The following is a 19,918-nucleotide window of genomic DNA, read 5'->3' on the forward strand; positions in this document are numbered from 1 at the left end:
CGGTTTAAGGGAAGAAGACCTTAAAGTGCAGGCATCTGTGAGGGTGTATCTTAAAAAAAAATCCGTATCCTTCTCTTAAAAAATCAGGTAGTATTACACAAATGTTTCTGAATTTTCCATTTTTCATCAGTTTGTTGAGTTGGTGTCAAGAGATCGGCCTGGTATTTCACGTTATGTCAATGTATAATCCGGAAACCGACTGCATTGTCTTAGTAAGAAAGCAAGAATAAACATGAGTAATTGTACAAAAGAACATTTTGCAACAGATGGTTAAGGGAAGATAGGGGGCAATACTAGAGAAATTTCAGATTCAGGGATTGCATCTTATTAATATCAAATCCTCGATAACAGATTGCCTTGTCACAAAATAAATCTTGAGGTTTTAGGAAATGAAATACAGTCAGGATTCGGGATACTTAAATATAGCAAATGATGGATTACCAACTGTGAAACCCCCATCAATAAGGAGATTATGGCCACTCACATATTTGGAATCGTCGGAACCCAAGTAAAGAGCAGCTTGCGCAACATCTTCAGCCTTATGTATAACCCCTTTTAAATTACCAAAAGATTCGAACATTTGCTCAACTGGTTCAGCATTATCCACCTTAAAAAACTTCAGGGTTGAAGGTGTTGCAGATCCATAGGGAGACAAGCAATTGACTCTAATACCAAACTGCCCCAGCTCAAGTGCTGCATTCTTCGTAAGACCAGCCACGGCATGCTTTGAGCAAGTATAGGCATGAGAAGCAGCACCACCAACAACTGAAACGGCACTAGCAGAGGAAATTATGCTACCATTTCGAGCTGGGATCATGACTCTTGCTGCGTGCTTAGTGCAAAGGAACACGCCGGTCACGTTTACACTTAAGACTTTTTCAAAGTCAGCTTTCTCATTGTCGACGATTCGTGGTTTAAATGGATCTCCAATGCCAGCATTGTTGAACATTATGTCGAGTTTCCCATATTTGGTAACAGTAGTATCAACTGCATATTGAACTTGAGTTTCATTGGTGACATCGCAATGAACATAAGTGGCCGAAGCAGTACCAATTTCATTAGAGACTGAACGGCCCAAGTCATCTTGGATATCAGCAATGACAACTTTTGCTCCATGTTTGCTGAATAGTTTCGCAGTGCATTCACCGATGCCCCTTGCACCACCAGTGATCAATGCCACCTTCCCCTCTAATCTACAGAGTGTATGTACAGAAGTAATCAGTTGTGAACTATGAGTGAATCAGTGAATGCCTATTAGGGCATCTCCAATGGGGGGTGTAAACTGTATGGAGTGGAAATTTTACACCCCAAATATCAAAAAACTCTCTCCAATCCGTATATAATAGTGTATTAGCTAATAGAGTGGGAATTCCCCTCGCTATTAGTTAATAAAAATCCCGGACGTCACTTAAAATAACGCCTCGTTAACTTAAAAACTTCGTGAAGTTTATTTTTTCCTGACGCCACCTCGCCGACGTGAACACTCTTCCATATAGTGAATCTTTACAATTAGAGGTGTAAAATCCTAATGGCACCTACGTGGAGCCTAGGTGGAGGTGTAATTTTACACCCCCCATTGGAGATGCCCTTATGTGTTGTATAAGTACATCAAATTGCAGTGATAACCGATAACGGATAGTTAGACATGCTTACCTTCTCGGGATTGCAGAGAAAATTGCACTAGTCCCCATTATTGTTGTTGGTTCCAAGTTGGAATGATCCTTGATTTGCTTTATTTGCTTAGTTGCAAGCTAAAGTACACCAATTATATCTTATCTATTTCCGGAGTACGTAAGTTGAACTCAAAGCGAACTACACGCATTAATATTGTACTTATAAGAATTATTCAAATGATCTAACATGTTGACATATAACGAAAAAAAACAAAAAAGCTCGCATGAAGGACGGCGGAACTAAGGGGGGTTGTCATGGTAAATTGGTAAGCACATAACTGGTTAACTGCCAGCCTATAAAACTAGAATAAATTGTTAATATGAATAATCTTCAAGATCCAAACCAATTTTCAATTTTTCATGGACTATCTTATTTTCTTTTTAATTGAGGAAAACAGGAAATGGTCAAGTGTTTGCTCAAGTTAGTTGTAAGTTGTAAAAGAAGTCTTTGTTAGTGTTGACTTTTGTGTGATGAAGTGGCATTCAGGGATGGTGGGTGTTAAATAATTTCATTGACCACTTTGAAGGTTTTTTTTGAATATTTAGACTTTGGTACCATTTTTTAATATGATATTAGGAAATAGTACCACTTTTCAAAAAAATTAGGAAAATAGTACTACTTCTTTCAGTTGACTATTAGTTGACCGAAGTCAAACTATTTCAATCTGTTTGTATTGTCATAATGCCAACAATACCCTCAATGTGGTTATCACGTGAGTAGGCAAAATACTGTTGAAAAAGACAAAAACACGTGTCAAAATCACAATTTAATCCAATGGTTCAAAGAATAGAGTCGTTGGGGGGCTTTATGACCCATATAACATCGAGTTCTCCTACAAGTCATATCACCCTTCTTCCCTTTTCATGCAAGTCATCTTCTTCCCTTTCTGCAAATCATCTTTACAACAGTATTTTGCCAAATAAACTTATAAACGAAGCCATGGGTGGAGCTCCTGTAAGATGTTTTGTTGCACTTGAGGTATTTGCTAAACTAACTAAACTGTAATGGCAGAATAGTGATACTAAAGCCTAATTTTCAGTAATACATTGGTACTAAAGCCTAATTCATTCTGATGGTTTCTAATTCGTTTTTGGGTTCATTTTTTTCACAGATATGTCAGCTGTGTAAGCAAGAAGGCCACACAGCTCTAGCTTGTGCCTACCTTTATAAGAGATGCAACAGCATCTCCCCTGATGATTCTGGCAAAATAGTTCAAATGTGGCTTTCATGTGACTGGGTAAGGTGCTTCCATAAGGAGATGATTTACAGTGCTTCCAACCAGCCAATGGTGCCTACTGAGAAGAATACTACTCTTGTACTAGATTGTGAAGTGTGTGGTAATCAGCTGTGTGTTGTTGATTATCCTAAGTGATGGTGTGTGTTTATGTAAGACCCTTTATGTAATGGTCCCTTTTTTCAAATAATATAAAAGTGAAGTTCCTATAAACCCTAACAAGATATATCTGCAACAAATCCGAATGCAACACTAACCCCTCAATAGTACCACTGCAACACATTGCAATACACTGCAACACTACAACAAATCCAAATACTTCAAACCAATCATATCAACAGCTCAACAGTACCACTGCAACACTATCTTAAACAAACCATAATATTTCAAACCAAACCATAATACTGCAACACTAACCATAATACTTCAAAGACACATAAACAAACCTAATCATAGAAGTAGCAAACCTGAACCTAGACACATAAACAAACTTGAACCCAGCTAGATAACAAAGTAGAAAACACATAACCAAATCTAATCATTGAACCAAAAGACAGAAACAAATGACCCCAGAAACAAGCTAAACATAGAAGTCCCTACAATTTAAGCTGAAGCAGCCCTTAAACATTGCACCACGACTCTAATTATAGCCTTCTTGTTCTTCTCCAGCAAAGTAGCCTTGCTCTTCTTATTCATCTCCAAAGCAATCTTGCTTTTCTCCAATGCAGCTTTGCTCTTCTCTAAAACAGTTTTGCTCTTCTCTAAAGCCTTACTCCCTTCCACATCACTTAAATATTGGCGAACCTTATCTTGTGTGCAGCCTGGATGTTCATCTATGAAGTCCTTGCAGATCTTTCTTCCTTGAGCCCCAAAGTTGTTATACCTACTTTTATATAAATGAGGGATAAGGTGTAGGTGACTCTACTGCAACTTCTTTTCCCTTCCCCATGGATGTTTGCTTTCTCCTAGCCATTTCAGTATTTAGTATTGATGTTCTGTACTTGAGTCTTGTGTGTGGAGGACTGAGTGTTTAGGGTTGTGGTTTTATAGGCTAAACATTTAAGGAGTTGGTTGAAGAAGGTTTAACTAGGGTAACTTAAATATTGGGTCTTAAAGACTAGGGTACCCTAAAGACTACAACTAGGTAGACTTAAAGGACTACAACTACCAAGACATAAGGGGATATACTGCTAGACTCCAAGGTGTACTTTTCAAACAAATAAGGACTTCAAAGTACAAGGACTAGATATTCAAACAAGTGCATATGTAAACAAAACAAGGGTACGCACAAAACAATAGAAAAACAAATATATAAAAATAGTACATAAACACATAAGGACACATGTCTTAAATACTGGATTCCATTAAAATAGATGGGGACACACAAACACAAGTACCGGATTCCATAACACATAAGGGACATAAACACATAACACATAACACAAGTACTGGATTACAATAATACATAAGGTACACATAACACAACCATTTGTTTCTGACATCATATCCCATTTGTTTGTGACATCATAAGCATAACCATGATCCAAAACAAGCAAAACATGCAACATGCAAAAAACACCAAAATATGCAAGCAATAACCCACCAACCAACTCGTAATGCGGCTAAGTGGCTCTTGTCTTGATCTTTGATGTGTACTTACTTGCATTTCTTGGAGGAGTTGAAGGTGTTTCTCCTCCTCCTCTAACTCCTATCTCTCCCCTGGTCCTTGCTCCTCTCCCTCCCTGGTCCTTGCTCCTCCTCTCCCTATTTGCACTGGGGCTGCTACTTGCTCTTGAACTAGTTCTTGTTGTTGTTGTGCTGCTCTTCCTCCTCTGGTCTTACCTCTTGATCCTCTTCTCTCTCTTTGCACTGGGGCTGATGCTTGCTCTTGAACTTGTTCTTGTTGCTATTATGCTACTCTTCCTTTGGGACTTGGAGGTTGTTATTGCACTGAGGCTTCTTCTTGTTGCACTGGTACTTGATATCCAAATGTTGTTTCATCTTGCACTAAGACAGTTCAATTAATATAACATATGCATCCACAAAATATATACATCCACAAAACATTGAATTAAACTTACCATTCCTTTTCTTAGAGTTCTTTCCATATTGGTCATTCTGTCTTAATGCACATGTGATTGCATTGTGACCAAGTTCTCCACATTTTTTGCATTTCCTTTTTGTTTTGGTTGGTTCATCTTCTCCCCTGATTCTCTGTTTTCTTGGCCTTCCTGCCTTTCTAGTTAGTTCAGGAGGCAGGACCAACTCTTCAGGATCCTCCTGTTAAGAGAAATAATACCAACATCAATATTAAATTATCAAGTGTACTTATAATAAAGGGTAAAGAGTACATAAATTAGGGAATCTAGTTGACTTACTATTTCTGGCCATTCCTCAATGTTATCAAGTGGGTAAAGGTAATTTGAATAAGTTTGTCTAAAAGCCTCAACATTGAAGTATGGACTACAATATTTGCTAACATAGTAAATAGTAAATTAATGTAAACATTGTAAATATGAAATTATTTAATTAAAAGAGAAAAACAAGTGTCTTACCTAGCCCACTTATCCCCCCTCCTTTGTCTGATGACAACAATTCCATGTACACAAGGTACTCCAGACAGTTGCGACTCAATACATGTGCATTCAAGCTTCACTAAGTCAACTGAGTACCTTGACCCTTTCTTGGTATTCAGTATCACTTACAACCCTTACCTCATACCAATTGTACCTCATCTCCCTTTTCTTTATCATGAACAACACATTTGGAACAACATCACCCTTAAGGAACTCCATAGAAAGCTCTCTTCTGGTATACATCAAATTCAATAAATCTAGGTTGTATTGGTCAATAAAATGGACACAGGGTTTATCTCTTATCCATGAATTGAAAAACTCACTAAAATTGTTTGTCAATTGATCACACTTTGCTGTCCAATCAAAGTGTGCCTTAGCCCAACAACTCCTTGGCTCCCTGTCCAACCAATCCAAAGCTTTGCCATCAGTTTTGTTAATGACACCCAATATCCTTGTAAATTCTTGTACCTTGTATGCCTCTGCTGTTCCCCAAGCCAGATTCTCCCACAACTTACCACGGAAAGTTTTTTTAAAGTTTTGGTACATGTGTCTGAAGCAGTATCTACAACAACATATGCACCAATCAGTCAAACTTCACATCATATGTATTAAGACATCAGTCACATCATAAAACTATGTATCAAACTTCACATCAGTCAAACTATGTCAATATTATAAAACTTCACATCATAAAACATATATTAAGACTTCACATCATATGTATTAAGAGCATGTACCTGTGATTTGAGTTTGGAAAGTACTCAGCTACACTAGCTAATAATCTCTTTTGTCTATTACTCATGAATGTCAGCTTGTCCTTATGCATGTCTAAATGTGACTTCATCTCACATAAAAATTGCCTCCATGTATCCTTGTTCTCTGCTTTGCATATGTAGATACCAAGAGGGAAAATTCCATTCATGGCATCAAGTCCTATAGCTGTCAAACAACACCCTCCATACTTCCCTTTGAGAAAACAACCATCAAGACCAGCTATTGGCCTATACCCATTCCTCCACCCATCTAGTGATGCCTTGAATGCAACCAAAACACCAATCAAATTATGACTATATTGGTTCACAAAGTATTTGGAAATACTACCTGGGTTTCTTCTCATAATCTGACTACATATTTCTGGGACTAGTTTGTAACCATTCTCATAATTTTCATGGATTGCTTCAAGCATTTGCATTCTAACATTCCAAGTAGTCAATTAGGATATGTTAATTCCAAACTGTGAAAACATCTCTTTCATTATATCCTTTGGCCTGTAATCAGGATGGTCTCTCATTCTTTCTAAAAGTGCTTTAGCAACCCATGGTGCTCTAACCTGTGTGTTCAAGTTCTTCTCATCTGCTTGACATGTATGTTCATCATTATAACTCCTGAGGATAAATGTGTGATTATCTTTTTTAGTAAAACTAGCTATTATAGTCTAATCACAGTCAGAAACTTTACACTTCAACTCAAGTCTAAGTCTGTCATTTCTCACTTGCTTGGTACTAAACTTATGCTTGATTGCCATTGTTTTGAAGAAGTCCCTACAAACCTCAACAGTAGCCCATGACATCTTAGGCTTCAACTCACATATCCCCAACTCTTCCACCATTGGGTCTGCAACCTTTTCCATCTCCTCTACCTCATAAATGTTTATATTTAACTTCACAACATTGCCCAACTCAGTACCTTGTATTTCTTTTTCCAAAATTTTAACTTCTTCATCCACCACAATTGGATCAATGTCTCTATCTAAGTCATTATCTGAGCAATCACTATCTGTAGGAATGTAATCATAATCTGCATCATCACTTTCACAACTATTATAGCATGTATCCTTCTTATTGCCAAACACAGGTCCAAACCTATCACCAACATACTGATCATCTTCAGTGTCACTTCCCCTATCACCACCAACATCCAGGTTCTTTAGTATATCATTTCCCCCATCACCAACATTTAAATCCTCAATTACATCACTATTATTAAGCGTATTATCAGCCATCTGATCTTCTACATGAGCCTCCAATTCTTCAATATAGGCATGAATATTCTGAGTACAGAAGTCATGATCTATGGGATCTAACTGAGACTCTATCACATTACTATCTGGCATCACAACATCTTCTTCACTATTGCCTTCATGAACAATATCTTCTAAGATAGGGTCCTCTGAGATATTTACTTCATCATGAGCATCTTCTTCACTCTTGGCATCATCAGAAATCTCAAGGACCATTGGCTTTCCATTAGGTCCTAACACTAGTTTAGTAATTAGTATGTTAAGCCTTGCAGACTTTCTTACAGGTTTAGGTTTAGGTTTTATTTTCTGAGTGCCAACTGGTTTAGTCTTTTTAGTGGGAGTTGATTTAGGGTTTTGAGAGGGAACTGAAGTAGTGGGAATTAATTTGGGGTTTATGATTTTTGTTTTGGGTGTTGGAGGTTAAGACACATATAAATGGTATTTCTTGTCTTCCTCAGGCTGAAGCTCATCCCATACATGCATCATATGTGTATCATGTGCTATCCTACACATAAACCCATCAATTATACAATCAATTTGGTATATAACTCATTCACCAACCAATTCTTCCACATCCGTCTTCAAATATTCCAAACAAAATTCATGCCCATCCATTTTGATTTCCACTTTCTCACCACCATTGTAATCACTGCCCCTAATTTCACCAGCTTTGAGTTTTCCCCAACCACCATCATAATGAATGACAAATTCTTTCAAGACTAAAACCAATTTAGGATCACCCGTAGTTCACTACAAAACAAAGGGTTATACACATACAATCACAAACAAAACCCCCAAATTCCAAATGCTGGTAATTATCAATTAGGTTATAGTCATACTTTTTAATGTAAATTTAGTTTTTAGTACAAATTTATGACGTATGCAACAAGGGTGCAACAACATGCATGCAACAAACTCTATACGAAGTTGTGGAAGCATTGATTAACAAACAAAGGGAAGTAATGTGTCCCTTTACTTTATACATGTGTTGGAGTTTTAGTGAATGAAATGAAATCTAACATACGTGATTCAAATAAAAACGCAATTTTTCATCTTACATTATACAATTTAATATAAAAACATGATTTTTATTACCAAAACAACTAAAAAACTAAGCATTAAAACTAACCTAACCTTTAACAACGACAAATAATGGATATTCAACGATCAAGACCCACGATTAGTTCAAATATCACCACGATCAGTTCTATTCAACGGTTTGTGAAGCCCACGATAACCATCCTCAAAATTGACGACGAAATTTAAAGAGGGATAATGATGGGAGACTAAGTGTTAGAGAGTGAGTGAGAAGTGTTAGAGACTAAGTGTTAGAGAGTGACTGAATGAGTGAGAGAGAGACAACGAAGATGTTTACCGATAGAGTGGTACCAAAGCTTAACTAACACATTTTATGTCTAGTGGGAGTTTCCCTCCTTAATTCATCGGGATCAACAAAAAACCAAACTAACGGCCAAGATTACAATACATTGCACAACCACTAAGATTGTAACACGTGGTGTCTAGGATACCTTCAAAAATGGTACCAAAACCTAATTACATCAAACACGTGAGAGGCACGAGAGGGGTAATATCGCCATATTGAAAATACTGTCAGTTTGACCGTGGTCACCTCGGTCAACTGACGGTCAAGAAAAAAAGTGGTACTATTTCCTAATATCATACTAAAAAGTGGTACCAAAGTCTAAATATCCCTTTTTTTTATGTAGCCACGCCTTTGCATTGTTCCGATGATAAGGCTCGGTTTGGTAGCAACTATTTACCCTGCATTAAGTTATTTGTGACGTATTAACAAGTGCCTAGATGTATAAACAAGTCAAAACTAGTAGGGAAGGTGTTTGGTATTATTTTTCTAAAAAAAATAAAAAAAAAACATAAACAACTATTGAAATTGAATCATTGTAGGATCAAGAGAGAGACATGCATGTTACAAATTTATTAGAAAAATCACCATTTGAAAAAGCATATACTGAAGCAATTCTTGCAATTATCCATCGCATTGGCAATTTGACATTTTTAGAACCCCAATTGAAACAGAATAAATTTGTGGACAGATAACTGTTTGTTGTCCACAAGACATCAACTGCTGATTGGTGGAGTAGCTGCCCAAAAATACTATTTAACTGCCTGAAAAAGGAGAGTTGGTTGTTGGAGAAGAAAGAGGCATATTTGTTTTGTTTATCATAGTACGTGAGGGAGGGATGAGGTGTTTTATTTTACACAGTCATTTTGTTTTTTCTTTTTTGATTAATATAGGAAAAAAATACATAAGCACAAAATATGACACATCAGCAATCGGTGCCTGAAATGGGTGGATACGTAAAGTAAAATTTTATTACAAATATAAGGTGGTTTTCACTATCAAAAACAGTATATGGAGTAAAGTGGAATTTTTGTGCAAGTTCATAGACTTAAGTGCATGACAAATGCAAGATTCTCCAAAAGATGATGGGGGGGCGGGGGGGCGAACACTAACTTTAATTGCCACTACTATTTAGTTTTTTTTTATTATTATTTTTTTTTGGAAAGCGCTATTGTCTTCTTCTAAAAAAAAATATCAAAAAACCAAATATTAGTGGCAATTAAGGCAAATGTTCCCCACCCCCGGACAGCCAACTCATAGATCCGCCCCTGCTTAAGTGGTAGTTTTGCGGCCTTCCAATTCAAATGAGAACAAATACTTTTCCAAAGCATGGAGCGAGATTAGGGATGCTAGCCTTGGTCACGTAGGTACGGTTGGTCGGTTTCTCTCTCTCTCTCTATTTTCTGGTAGAGCCATGGTTCACATGTAGGTACACTGGTACAGTTATGGATTGTTAGAACCAATGGACGGCTCAAAAAGCTAGCTCTTGTCCACGCTGTTTTAAAGGAGTGGAGAAGAGATATCATCATACTGAGTCAGTGTCACCCGACCATTTGGTTTGATGGTTTTCAGTGGGGTTTAATTTGATGGTTTTTTATTGTTTAAATTTGTTTGATTAGTTGGTCTGATTTTTCTAATGTTATTCTGTTGAAGAGATTGGACTTTGGACGATTCTGAGTAAAGTATTTACTTCTAGCAACTTTGTGTCTTTGACAGCATTTTTGTGGATAGAAAATTAGAAACTGACTTAATGACAGATAAGCTCCAAATAGAATATCAATATCTGAAACCATGGAAGATGTATACCGGTGGGAACCGTGGCCTGGTGAATGGATATACTGTATACATCGACATCTTTTTGGTCTACTGGAGTAGTTGCTATACCATTTAGCACATTTTGGCGCACCTTCAATGCGTTAGCTCGCCTAAGGGCCATGCGTTAAACACATTTCGGCAAACCTTAGGAAATAACTGACATACTTGAGAGGGTTTTAGGGCGAGACACTTCAACTTCTTAGTGGTATATATATAACTGAGTATATTTCAGACGCTAAAAGAGCCTTCAACATAACGATTGTGCAACCCTCTCTTCAAGTGGGAGGTTGCGGGGGTTCAAAATTCACTAGCATCGCGCAGGCCGGGCAGACGAGGGCTTTGATGTCCAATTGCACTTGGACATGGTTTGAACTGAGAAGTAAGAACCTTGAAGAGTTGAATATCCAAAATAAATGCAACTGTGTATATCAAGTGGGAATATCAAATTACTAATGGGGAATGGTTATATGAACTCCACCTTAGGCATCTTTTTGTTTTTGTGTACATCTTGTTTTGGCTTAAACGTCGACGTACCTTCAGTGCCACGGCAGTCTAAGAACAGTAAGAAGTAAGAACCATGTAGAGTTGAGTTTCCAAAATAATTGCAGATGCATATATCAATGGGAATATTATATTACTAATGTCAGGCATCATTTTCTAATTCTAATTTTGTAAATCTCTTTTGTCTTAAACGTAGACGTACCTTCATTACGTCGGCACATCTGCGAAGGTGTTGCCGTTTAAGTTAACATGTTCTGATGCATATTTGGTGCGACCATCAAGATTCGTGACGGTTATCGAAAAAAAAAATCAAGATTCGTGACAACAACTTATTAACTTTTTAATTAAGATTAATTTTAAGCACATTGAAGCCGGTTTCAGCCATTCAGGATTTCAGGCCATGAGGATCAACTTGCTAACTGGTCTTTGATCAATTAAACCAGTGTATTTCACAAAAAACTGAAAAAGTGTGTCATACTGTCAGGTGGCTGTTCAAAGTTCATACTGGGCTAAGAAGCCTAAGATGAACGTTTGTCACATACTCGATTCTCGTATTCAAAAATTAGTTCAGTTCAAAATTTCTTAAAAACTATCCCATGAATTTGCTTTAACACTGTAGCCTTCGTGGGCGCACGCGCATCATTATATCTTGAAATTACGAGTTATATACCGATAAATCAGATATGTTGGTTTGATATTTTCTGATATACTATCGAAAATTTGCATTCGCTATTTTCTGAATCGAAATTTAAGCGAACAAAGGATTGATTTAAACATCTGTAAACAAAATCACCCATAATCACACTCAACCACAACTGAAGTACAAAAACTTCTAAAACTCATATCAAATAATCTTTAATTGTACAAAATATAAATGTAATCTGGAAAAAAAAAACATGTAGGTCATCCTTAATAAACATGTATATTCATCAACAAGGGATCTTGGAAGTGAACCACTGCATAACATGAATAGGAGCTTTAATCAACTCAAGTGCTAATTCCACTAGAATTGTCACACATAAACAACATGGACATATGCAAGACAGCGTCAATCTGCAAAACACAAAACACCCATTAGATTAGACTCAAAACATAAAAATAAGCAATCCCTTTAAATATAAAACCAAATAGAGAAAGAAAACATACCCAACAATCCAGATGATAATACCAACAATGGAGACAAGGAGAGCAAGGAAAGCAAAAGGTAGACCCAAGAGAAAACCCAAAGGTCTACAATCACCTTCACCACAACACATATTTTCTTTCTTTCTTGTTTTGAATGTTTTCTGAAGATGAAGTTGTTGAGTACTTATCAATATAGCAGCGTGTTTAAAAGGATAAAACGACAATTATTATATATATATATATCATAAGAGAGAAGAAAGTTAGAAACTTGTTTAGAAAAGATTGAAATAAACGAACAAGGAAAGAAAAAAATGCTTTGCTGGAGCATGGGCCCTTGCCTGTGAGGTACTGTTTGTCAAACCAGATAGAGTAAATGCTTGTTATCTCAATCTCATTATCTGGGAAGATGCTACTCTAATGGGGTGTTTGGTTGCAACCTATATGCATGTGTTTTAAAAATCCAAATTTGGCCCACCTTTTGCACTACATATGCGCAAGAATTGACACTACGGTCTACGGATGTGTTAGAATTTTGACTATAAATTTTCTATCCGCCAGAATTGACAAATGAATGCAAATATGCAATGCTTGTGGATATGGTGGAAAGAGAATCACATGTTTTGTCTTTGTGTCACTGGAATACTGTTAGAGAAACAACGCCCAACATCATGGATGTCACCGAGCCATAGTACAAAATATCTCGATATATTATGATATTTAGAAATATCTATTTAAATTTCTGAGAAAAATATATAAATATCACAATATATTTAGAAATATATACGACTGCAAATATCAATGATATTTCGATAATATTTGTAATATTTGTAATATTTTAGAATATTTTGTGATATTTAGAGATATTTGACGATATTTTGTGTATATAACAATTTTATTTAATATTTACCATTATATTTCAAATAAATATAAATAATGTATCATAATATATCAATAAATATCTATGATATTTATCGATATTTTAAATATATCAACAATATTTACATGTGAAACAATATCAAATATCCCCAAAGAGAAGGATATATCCACAATACATATCCAGAAATTGAATATCGATAAATACCCATATCCTGATATTTTGTACTATGCACCAACCCACTGCAAAACTTTTAATGTCATCATATCTATTCTGCAGTTATCCCTAAACAAAGAGAATATCATCTGGAAGGTTCCTAGTTTCAAACAAGTAGACAACCTGGCGGACCCAAAAACCGGTTGATGCAGGAGTAAACTGTATTATGCATACATAAGTACCCTCTTTACATCAAATTAACTCTTACGATGAACTAACTAATAGATCTATTACAATATTACTGTACAATGATTTTAAGAATTGTCAACGGCACACTTTAAACCAGGCCACTTATAGTGATACATTGCAGCTTCCAACCAGGTCTGTATGAGGTGCCAACATCACCAAGTCGACAGAGTTGATGCCAAGTCACTGACTGATCTTGGTGAGTTGGTGACTTGGTGTTGGACGAGTAATACCACCGAAATCAAGCTTTACCTCTTTGTTGCAAAATAACATGCAAACTATGTAGGGACGCAGGTACTAGACTTCAACGCAGATAGCAAGTAAAGAACTCAAGATCATTGTGGATCGCTATTCAAACTGGAGTTTTCTTTTTCCATAGAAATGATGGAAGCAAGCCTCTCATAGACCTGTTACAATGATGTGTAACGATTGCTTCTTAGAAATGAAATTCAAAGACTGAGCTCTTATACTTTTTGCAAAATATACATAGTTTCCAGGATGGCATACCTCCGAAAGCTGTTCAGTATTTTCCTGTTTGTCCACAGATGAACTGTCGTACCTACATGAAAGGTGCATGTAAGTGAAACCATTCCTTTTAAAACAAGCTGATTTAGAAATGTTAATCAATGAAACAAATCAACTACCAGTCACGAGGAAGTCCAGCTTCATCTCGAGCTAGATAATTGAATGGCCCCTTCAGCTCCACGTCATACTCCTTTAACAAGTCTACAACATAGTTGTAAATGAAAATTGATAGGTGTTGAATTTAAGTAGGTATAACACATCAGCATTCATCTGACAGGAGTTTAGTCTAACCAAAAGTTATAGTTACCTCTAAAAGTGGAGCAAGGTACACAACCCATTTTCTCACAGACTGAGACAAACCAGAAAACACCAACTGCCACATGTGCAACTTCCTCATCAGCAATCCTAGCCACGATGTCCGATGTTCTAAGATCTCCAAATCCAATTAACTTTTTCACTAGCCGAGGCCCTGCATCAAGCCCTCTAGCTTCCTTGAGAAGACGGAAAAATAGATAAAACGAGCCTCAGTAGAAAATAGAAGTAAAGCAAATAAGAATCAAAACCGGCCTCACTGAAGCTAAAAATGAATCAAGCGAATTGAAAGTTACGCAACTCCTGAGAAAATGAGCTGATTTAATTGCTCCTGGACCTAAATGAGTGCAGCTATTCATATTTAATATTGGCTTCGTTCGAGGATTTAAAAGGTACCAAAGCACCTAATGCTTTCATAGTGAAACCAACAGGAACTGCATACCAAAAGGATGTTAAAGCTTGGAGCTATAGAGTAGATATGACGAAATATCACCTCATGAAATGATAGTTTCAGTTGAAAGGAGTCACCAAGGATCATAAAGCAATTGGGTGCATGCAAGTATCATAAGAAAAATCTTGTTATGGGAGCATTAGGTTGTGACTATGATGTTCACATTGATGAGCCAATGGTGTCTGAGGCATATAACCAATGTTTTTCCTCAATAAAGATTCACCACAACATCACCAACAGTATAGAGGAAGACCCTGTGGAGAACCTTCACTTTACCAAACCGAGCATATGGAATTCTAATAAGCAGCTAAAACACACACCTCAGCACATCTATGGAGAGATACATACTTCAAAACCCTTTCCTCAGAGTGGAGCTTGATTGGAGACTCAAAACACCAACCTCTTACAGCCTACGATTCTGATACCATTTTACTCCAAAAGCACGAGCTTATGGAGAATGAAGAGAGCCACAACAGTTTATATCAAAGAGAATGCAGGTCAAAAAGAGAAAAATGTCAAATAGACACAAACACACACAAAACACGCCTTCTCACCTCAGAGGCCCAAGCTTCATTCAAGACTTTGTAGAATAAACTTAGGGCAACAAGGCAAAAATCTTCACATGTTTCTTCATTAAATACTCAACGAGGATGGGTTACATTTATTTCTCCTTTCTTTAAATGCTGTACTATTTTCGTATTAATTACTTTCTAATACAAGTTCATCCTAGATATAACATGGATCTTACATGAAAATCCATAATTGTGTGGCAAACCATCTTATCAGTTTCCTCTAATATCTACAAGACTTCAACCCTAGTAATTTCACTTCCAAGTTTTCCTTATCTCAAGGTGGTATCTTGTAACATGCATTGTCCATGAATCCCCGAAAATAGTGTTCTTGGAGTGTACATGTATGAACAGTTAATCCCTTCTTAAAAGCCTAGGTATGTCGTAAAGCCTTGTTTCTCGTATTTATTGGATAGATAGGATCTGTGCCCAAATAAATATCAAAGATTGCATAACGTGCATGATTTTTACCAGTCCGCAGAGACAGCATCCCTAAATTCTCAAGTTACTAATTACAAGATCCTAGAGCAGGAAGATTACCTGTACCAGCGGAATCGCAGCCAGACGCGCTGCAACATTTCCAGATGATTTTTCACACTCCCTCCAGAGCAAGTTATGAGCAGGCATATCTCCATAGCTGCGATCGAACAAAATGAAGACATTTTAAACAATATAGTCTTCAAAAGTTTTAACTGGCATAATATAGCAAGATATTAGATATAGGAGCCCCTTAAATAAAACAAGCTTTCATTGTCATCCTATGGCCTATGCTTTATTCCAAACATACAGGGATAGCAAAATGAAATTAAAAATAATATACAAAGCATAAGATTCCCCTTCACACCTGAACCCAAGCTCAGCCAGTCTCTGAGAACACCAGCTAAAGTGCCGACTCTCATCATCGGCAACATGCGCAAAATCAGCAAAGAAGCCCTCTCCAAGAACATCAATATAAGGAGAAAATCGGACAACTGTATCCCATGCCAAATCAATAGCATTCAGTTCCACATGTGCAAGATTGTGAAGCATATAAGCATTCAGTGGCAAACCCGAGCTCTTGGGAGCTGGAATCTCCTTTGGGGAAACCTGAATATTTCAAGAAAGACTTCATTTAGCTGCAACTCAAATGACTAGCAAATATATTGACTTTCAATTGTTATGATAGTCATCATCACCAATGTCCTTGTAAATGTTTACCTTGGAACAATGTGCTTAAGAAAACAAACTTATTAAATATCTTATCGGCCAAAATGATAATCACTTCAAAATCCTTAATGAGGCATTTCTACATTACAAGAATTTTCCTTCTTCAATAAAGACGAGGAAAAACTATCAATTTAACGGTGGTGAGATTCTATGAAAATGCCATTACATGAACGCCTCCACAATAGGACTACAAAGAGTAAAACATTATCCAAGACAGAAGTTTTAGACTAGTAACTAGGCGAAAATTGGGGAAGTTCTGATCGAATGTATCAAACTACAGAAACACAGGCATAGATCCTAGTGGCATCATAATGCCACGCAATGTTCGTTGACTTGGCTTTTCAATGAAACCAGAGTTTCATCCTGTTTCTTCCACCACATTGTCCACACCTTCAAATAACCCCTCCCCTCTTCCCCCTCTTCATATTCCCACTACATTTTTTTTTCATGAAGGAAAAATCATCAGATTATTCAAGTATCTAGTCTTATAAATTGCATACAATATAATTTCCAGTAAACAGATTGAGTGCATAGAAAAATATAAAGCAAATTAAGAAGTAAAGAAAGAAACAAACCAGAAGGGGTTTTAAGGGGCGAGCTGGACAAATGGGCGGTACAGAAACACCAAGAGGGAGAAGCCCACGACGCCATTTCGAGTAAGCTAAATGAGAAAGCTTTGATTTCTCAATAGGGTCACTGGTTGAAAGAAGTAAAGTAGCAAGTTCAGATAAAGAAGTAACAGACACCGTTGGATCATTATTATCATTGTATAGTCCAGTTGAAGTAGTAGTTGTGGCTACTGGACCTTTGGGTCCCCATGTACGTTTTTCGTTGAGGGGGGTTTCTCTCCAGTTTTGAAGACCAGTCCACTGTTTGTAGTGAAGAGAAGAAGAAGAAGAAGAAGAAGAAGAGAATGAATGGGTCTTGAGGGGTAGTGTGGAGGAGAGTGTGTGGCGTAGTGACGTTGGTAACATGAATTTTGGTGGCATCTATTTTTTTGGCTGTGGCATACCTGGTGGTCTTCAGGGTTAATCAAAAGGAAGAGCACGTGCGTCAGTGTGTACTGTCTACAAACTACAAAGATTGAATTTGTGTGAACAAACAAACGGACTTACCTAAAACAACAAGACTACCAATTTAGAGCATTCCACCGAAAATCCGCAAAACTGGTTTCTTCATCTCTAGGTGGTAGCTTAATTAGCCACATCTACTACTTAGTTGGACTGGTCACAAATATGCTACCAAGCTTTGTGGATGTGGCATTGTGGCGTGGTTTAGATCTTAGGGCGACAGAACTAGTGTCGAACGACAATCCAGAATCTGTTGCCGTTTGTTCACATGAATGTATTGTTAATTTATTATTTATTTGTTTTAGCTCATGTATGTTTTCTTGGTTGAATTGTTGTTGATGTAATCTTTTGAACAATTTAGGAAGGATTCCAGTAACCGGTTCCGTTACAAGTCACCATTGATTTAGATCCATGTGTGCGCCAAAATCTGTGTGTGCCGAGATCTGTAACCCAGAGAATCCAACGGAATTTAATCCCAGTAACCGGTTACTGTATAGCCGGACTCATTTAGGAATGGTATTTGGTACTTACGGACCCCAATTTGTGTTGAGTAGACTCCCACAAAAAAAACTATTATTACAAGTGTGCCATTGATTTCAAATAATCTAAAAAAAAACAATTATTACAAGTATGCCATTAGTCTCCAAAAAATTGAATTCGAAACCCCAAACTTAAACGATCCGGCTAGATCGTTTGGACTAAGTCCCAAACGACTTGGCCACACCGTTGGGACTTAGTCCAAATGACCGGGCACCGGTTAAGAATCCAAAAACGAACTTTAAATTTTTTCAAAGTTTAAATCCCAACGACATGGCCACACCGCGGGTCTGACCGTCCAAAACGATGTGGCTATGTCGTTAGATTTGGACTTAGAAAAAATTGGCCACACCGTTTGGACTTAGAAAAATCCCCAACGATATGGCCACACTGTTTGGACTAAGTCTTCAACGATATGGCCACACCGTTTGGACTTAGTCCAAAACAATGTGGCTATGTCGTTTGAGATTTGAACTTTGAAAAAATATAAAGTTCTGTTTTTTGGGCTCTTGACCGGTGTGGCCGGGTCGTTTGGACTAAATCCCAAACGGTGTGGCCAAATCGTTTGGGACTTAGTCCAAACGACCTAGCCGAGTCGTTTAAGTTTGAAGTTTTTTTTAGGGACCAATGGTATATTTGTAATAATTGTTTTTTTTTGATTTTTCAAACCAACGGCACACACTTCAGAATAATTGTTTTTGGTGAAAGTCTGCCTAACACAAATTGGGGTCCCCAAGTATGGGACCCTTTTCTTTTTCTTGTTTTTTTTCAGTTCCGAGGCTTAACTTATTCACTCATTGTTCCGGTTTTACCCTCGCAGTGGCTTAGATAAATTTGGTATTTGTTACTGACGGACCCCAATTTGTGTTGGGCGAACTCCAAAAAAAAACGATTATTACAAGTGTGTCATTAGTTTCAAAAAATCTAAAAAAAAAACACAATTATTACAAGTATGTCATTGATTCTCAAAAAATTGAATTCGAAACCCCAAATTTAAATGACCCGGCCAGCTCGTTTGGACTAAGTCCTAAACGATTTGGCCACACCGTTTGGGAGTTAGTCCAAACGACCCGGCCACACCGGTCAAGAGCCCAAAAAACAGAACTTAAATTTTTTTTCAAAGTTCAAATCCCAAACGGCATACGTACCACACCGACCGCGGATTGAGTCCAAAACAATGTGACCACGTCGTTTGGGATTTGACTTATAAAAATGGCCACACCATTTGAACTTAAAAAAATCCTAACGATATGATATTTACACCGTTTTGACTTAAATCCAAAACAATGTGGCCATATCGTTGATTCAACTTTGAAAAAAAATTCAAAGTTCGCGTTTTTGGAGACCTTGGCCAGGTAATGGTCGAGTCGTTAGACTAAGTCCCAAACGGTGTGGCCAAGTCGTTTGGGACTTAAATCCAAAACGATCTAAATTCCATGGTTTTAGTTTGGGGTTTGAATTTAATTTTTGGAGGCACGAAATAAAGATACTTGTAATAATTGTTTTTTTTTTAGATTTTTTAAAACCAATGACATACTTGTAATAATTGTTTTTTTGTGGGAGTAATATGACCGCCCAACACAAATTGGGGTCCGGCAGTAATATGACCCTTTAGGAATACATTCATCTAAAAAACAAAAAATACA

General features: G+C 37.1%; 3 protein-coding genes across 3 annotated transcripts; all 3 read right to left on the minus strand.

Annotated features, from left to right (window-relative positions):
* Positions 1-272: 272 nt before the first annotated feature.
* On the minus strand, positions 273-1,822 carry LOC147476846 (secoisolariciresinol dehydrogenase-like). The gene is made up of 2 exons (XM_086582900.1): positions 1,654-1,822; positions 273-1,193 (listed from the first exon to the last, which is right to left on the minus strand). Exons 1-2 carry the CDS (start codon positions 1,689-1,691, stop codon positions 401-403), a joined length of 831 nt encoding a protein of 276 aa, XP_086439026.1. The 5' UTR covers positions 1,692-1,822; the 3' UTR covers positions 273-400.
* A 10,200-nt stretch (positions 1,823-12,022) lies between these two features.
* On the minus strand, positions 12,023-12,683 carry LOC147476847 (signaling peptide TAXIMIN 1). The gene is made up of 3 exons (XM_086582643.1): positions 12,665-12,683; positions 12,348-12,487; positions 12,023-12,254 (listed from the first exon to the last, which is right to left on the minus strand). Exons 2-3 carry the CDS (start codon positions 12,455-12,457, stop codon positions 12,131-12,133), a joined length of 234 nt encoding a protein of 77 aa, XP_086438769.1. The 5' UTR covers positions 12,458-12,487; positions 12,665-12,683; the 3' UTR covers positions 12,023-12,130.
* Positions 12,684-13,540: 857 nt separating this feature from the next.
* Positions 13,541-17,755, minus strand: LOC147476848 (diiron containing four-helix bundle family ferritin protein, putative (Protein of unknown function DUF455)). The gene is made up of 7 exons (XM_086584368.1): positions 17,241-17,755; positions 16,304-16,545; positions 16,000-16,096; positions 14,435-14,618; positions 14,247-14,328; positions 14,110-14,161; positions 13,541-14,009 (listed from the first exon to the last, which is right to left on the minus strand). Exons 1-7 carry the CDS (start codon positions 17,652-17,654, stop codon positions 13,938-13,940), a joined length of 1,143 nt encoding a protein of 380 aa, XP_086440494.1. The 5' UTR covers positions 17,655-17,755; the 3' UTR covers positions 13,541-13,937.
* Between the last annotated feature and the right edge of the window lie 2,163 nt (positions 17,756-19,918).

The sequence above is a fragment of the Coptis chinensis genome, chromosome 9, assembly GCF_015680905.1.
Source record: "Coptis chinensis isolate HL-2020 chromosome 9, ASM1568090v1, whole genome shotgun sequence".
Lineage (NCBI taxonomy): Eukaryota > Viridiplantae > Streptophyta > Magnoliopsida > Ranunculales > Ranunculaceae > Coptis > Coptis chinensis.

Excerpts from the sequence above, each read along its gene's own strand:
- LOC147476848 (XM_086584368.1), bottom strand. The coding sequence starts at position 17,654 with ATGCCACCAAAATTCATGTTACCAACGTCACTACGCCACACACTCTCC. Across the intron at positions 16,546-17,240 it reads GCCCCTTAAAACCCCTTCTG|GTTTCCCCAAAGGAGATTCC; the intron begins GTTTGTTTCTTT and ends TGAAATATTCAG. Across the intron at positions 14,010-14,109 it reads ATACTGAACAGCTTTCGGAG|GTCTATGAGAGGCTTGCTTC; the intron begins GTATGCCATCCT and ends TCATTGTAACAG.
- LOC147476846 (XM_086582900.1), bottom strand. The coding sequence starts at position 1,691 with ATGGGGACTAGTGCAATTTTCTCTGCAATCCCGAGAAG. Across the intron at positions 1,194-1,653 it reads TTCTCTGCAATCCCGAGAAG|ATTAGAGGGGAAGGTGGCAT; the intron begins GTAAGCATGTCT and ends TACACTCTGTAG.
- LOC147476847 (XM_086582643.1), bottom strand. The coding sequence starts at position 12,457 with ATGTGTTGTGGTGAAGGTGATTGTAGACCTTTGGGTTTTCTCTTGGGT. Across the intron at positions 12,255-12,347 it reads ATTATCATCTGGATTGTTGG|ATTGACGCTGTCTTGCATAT; the intron begins GTATGTTTTCTT and ends TGTGTTTTGCAG.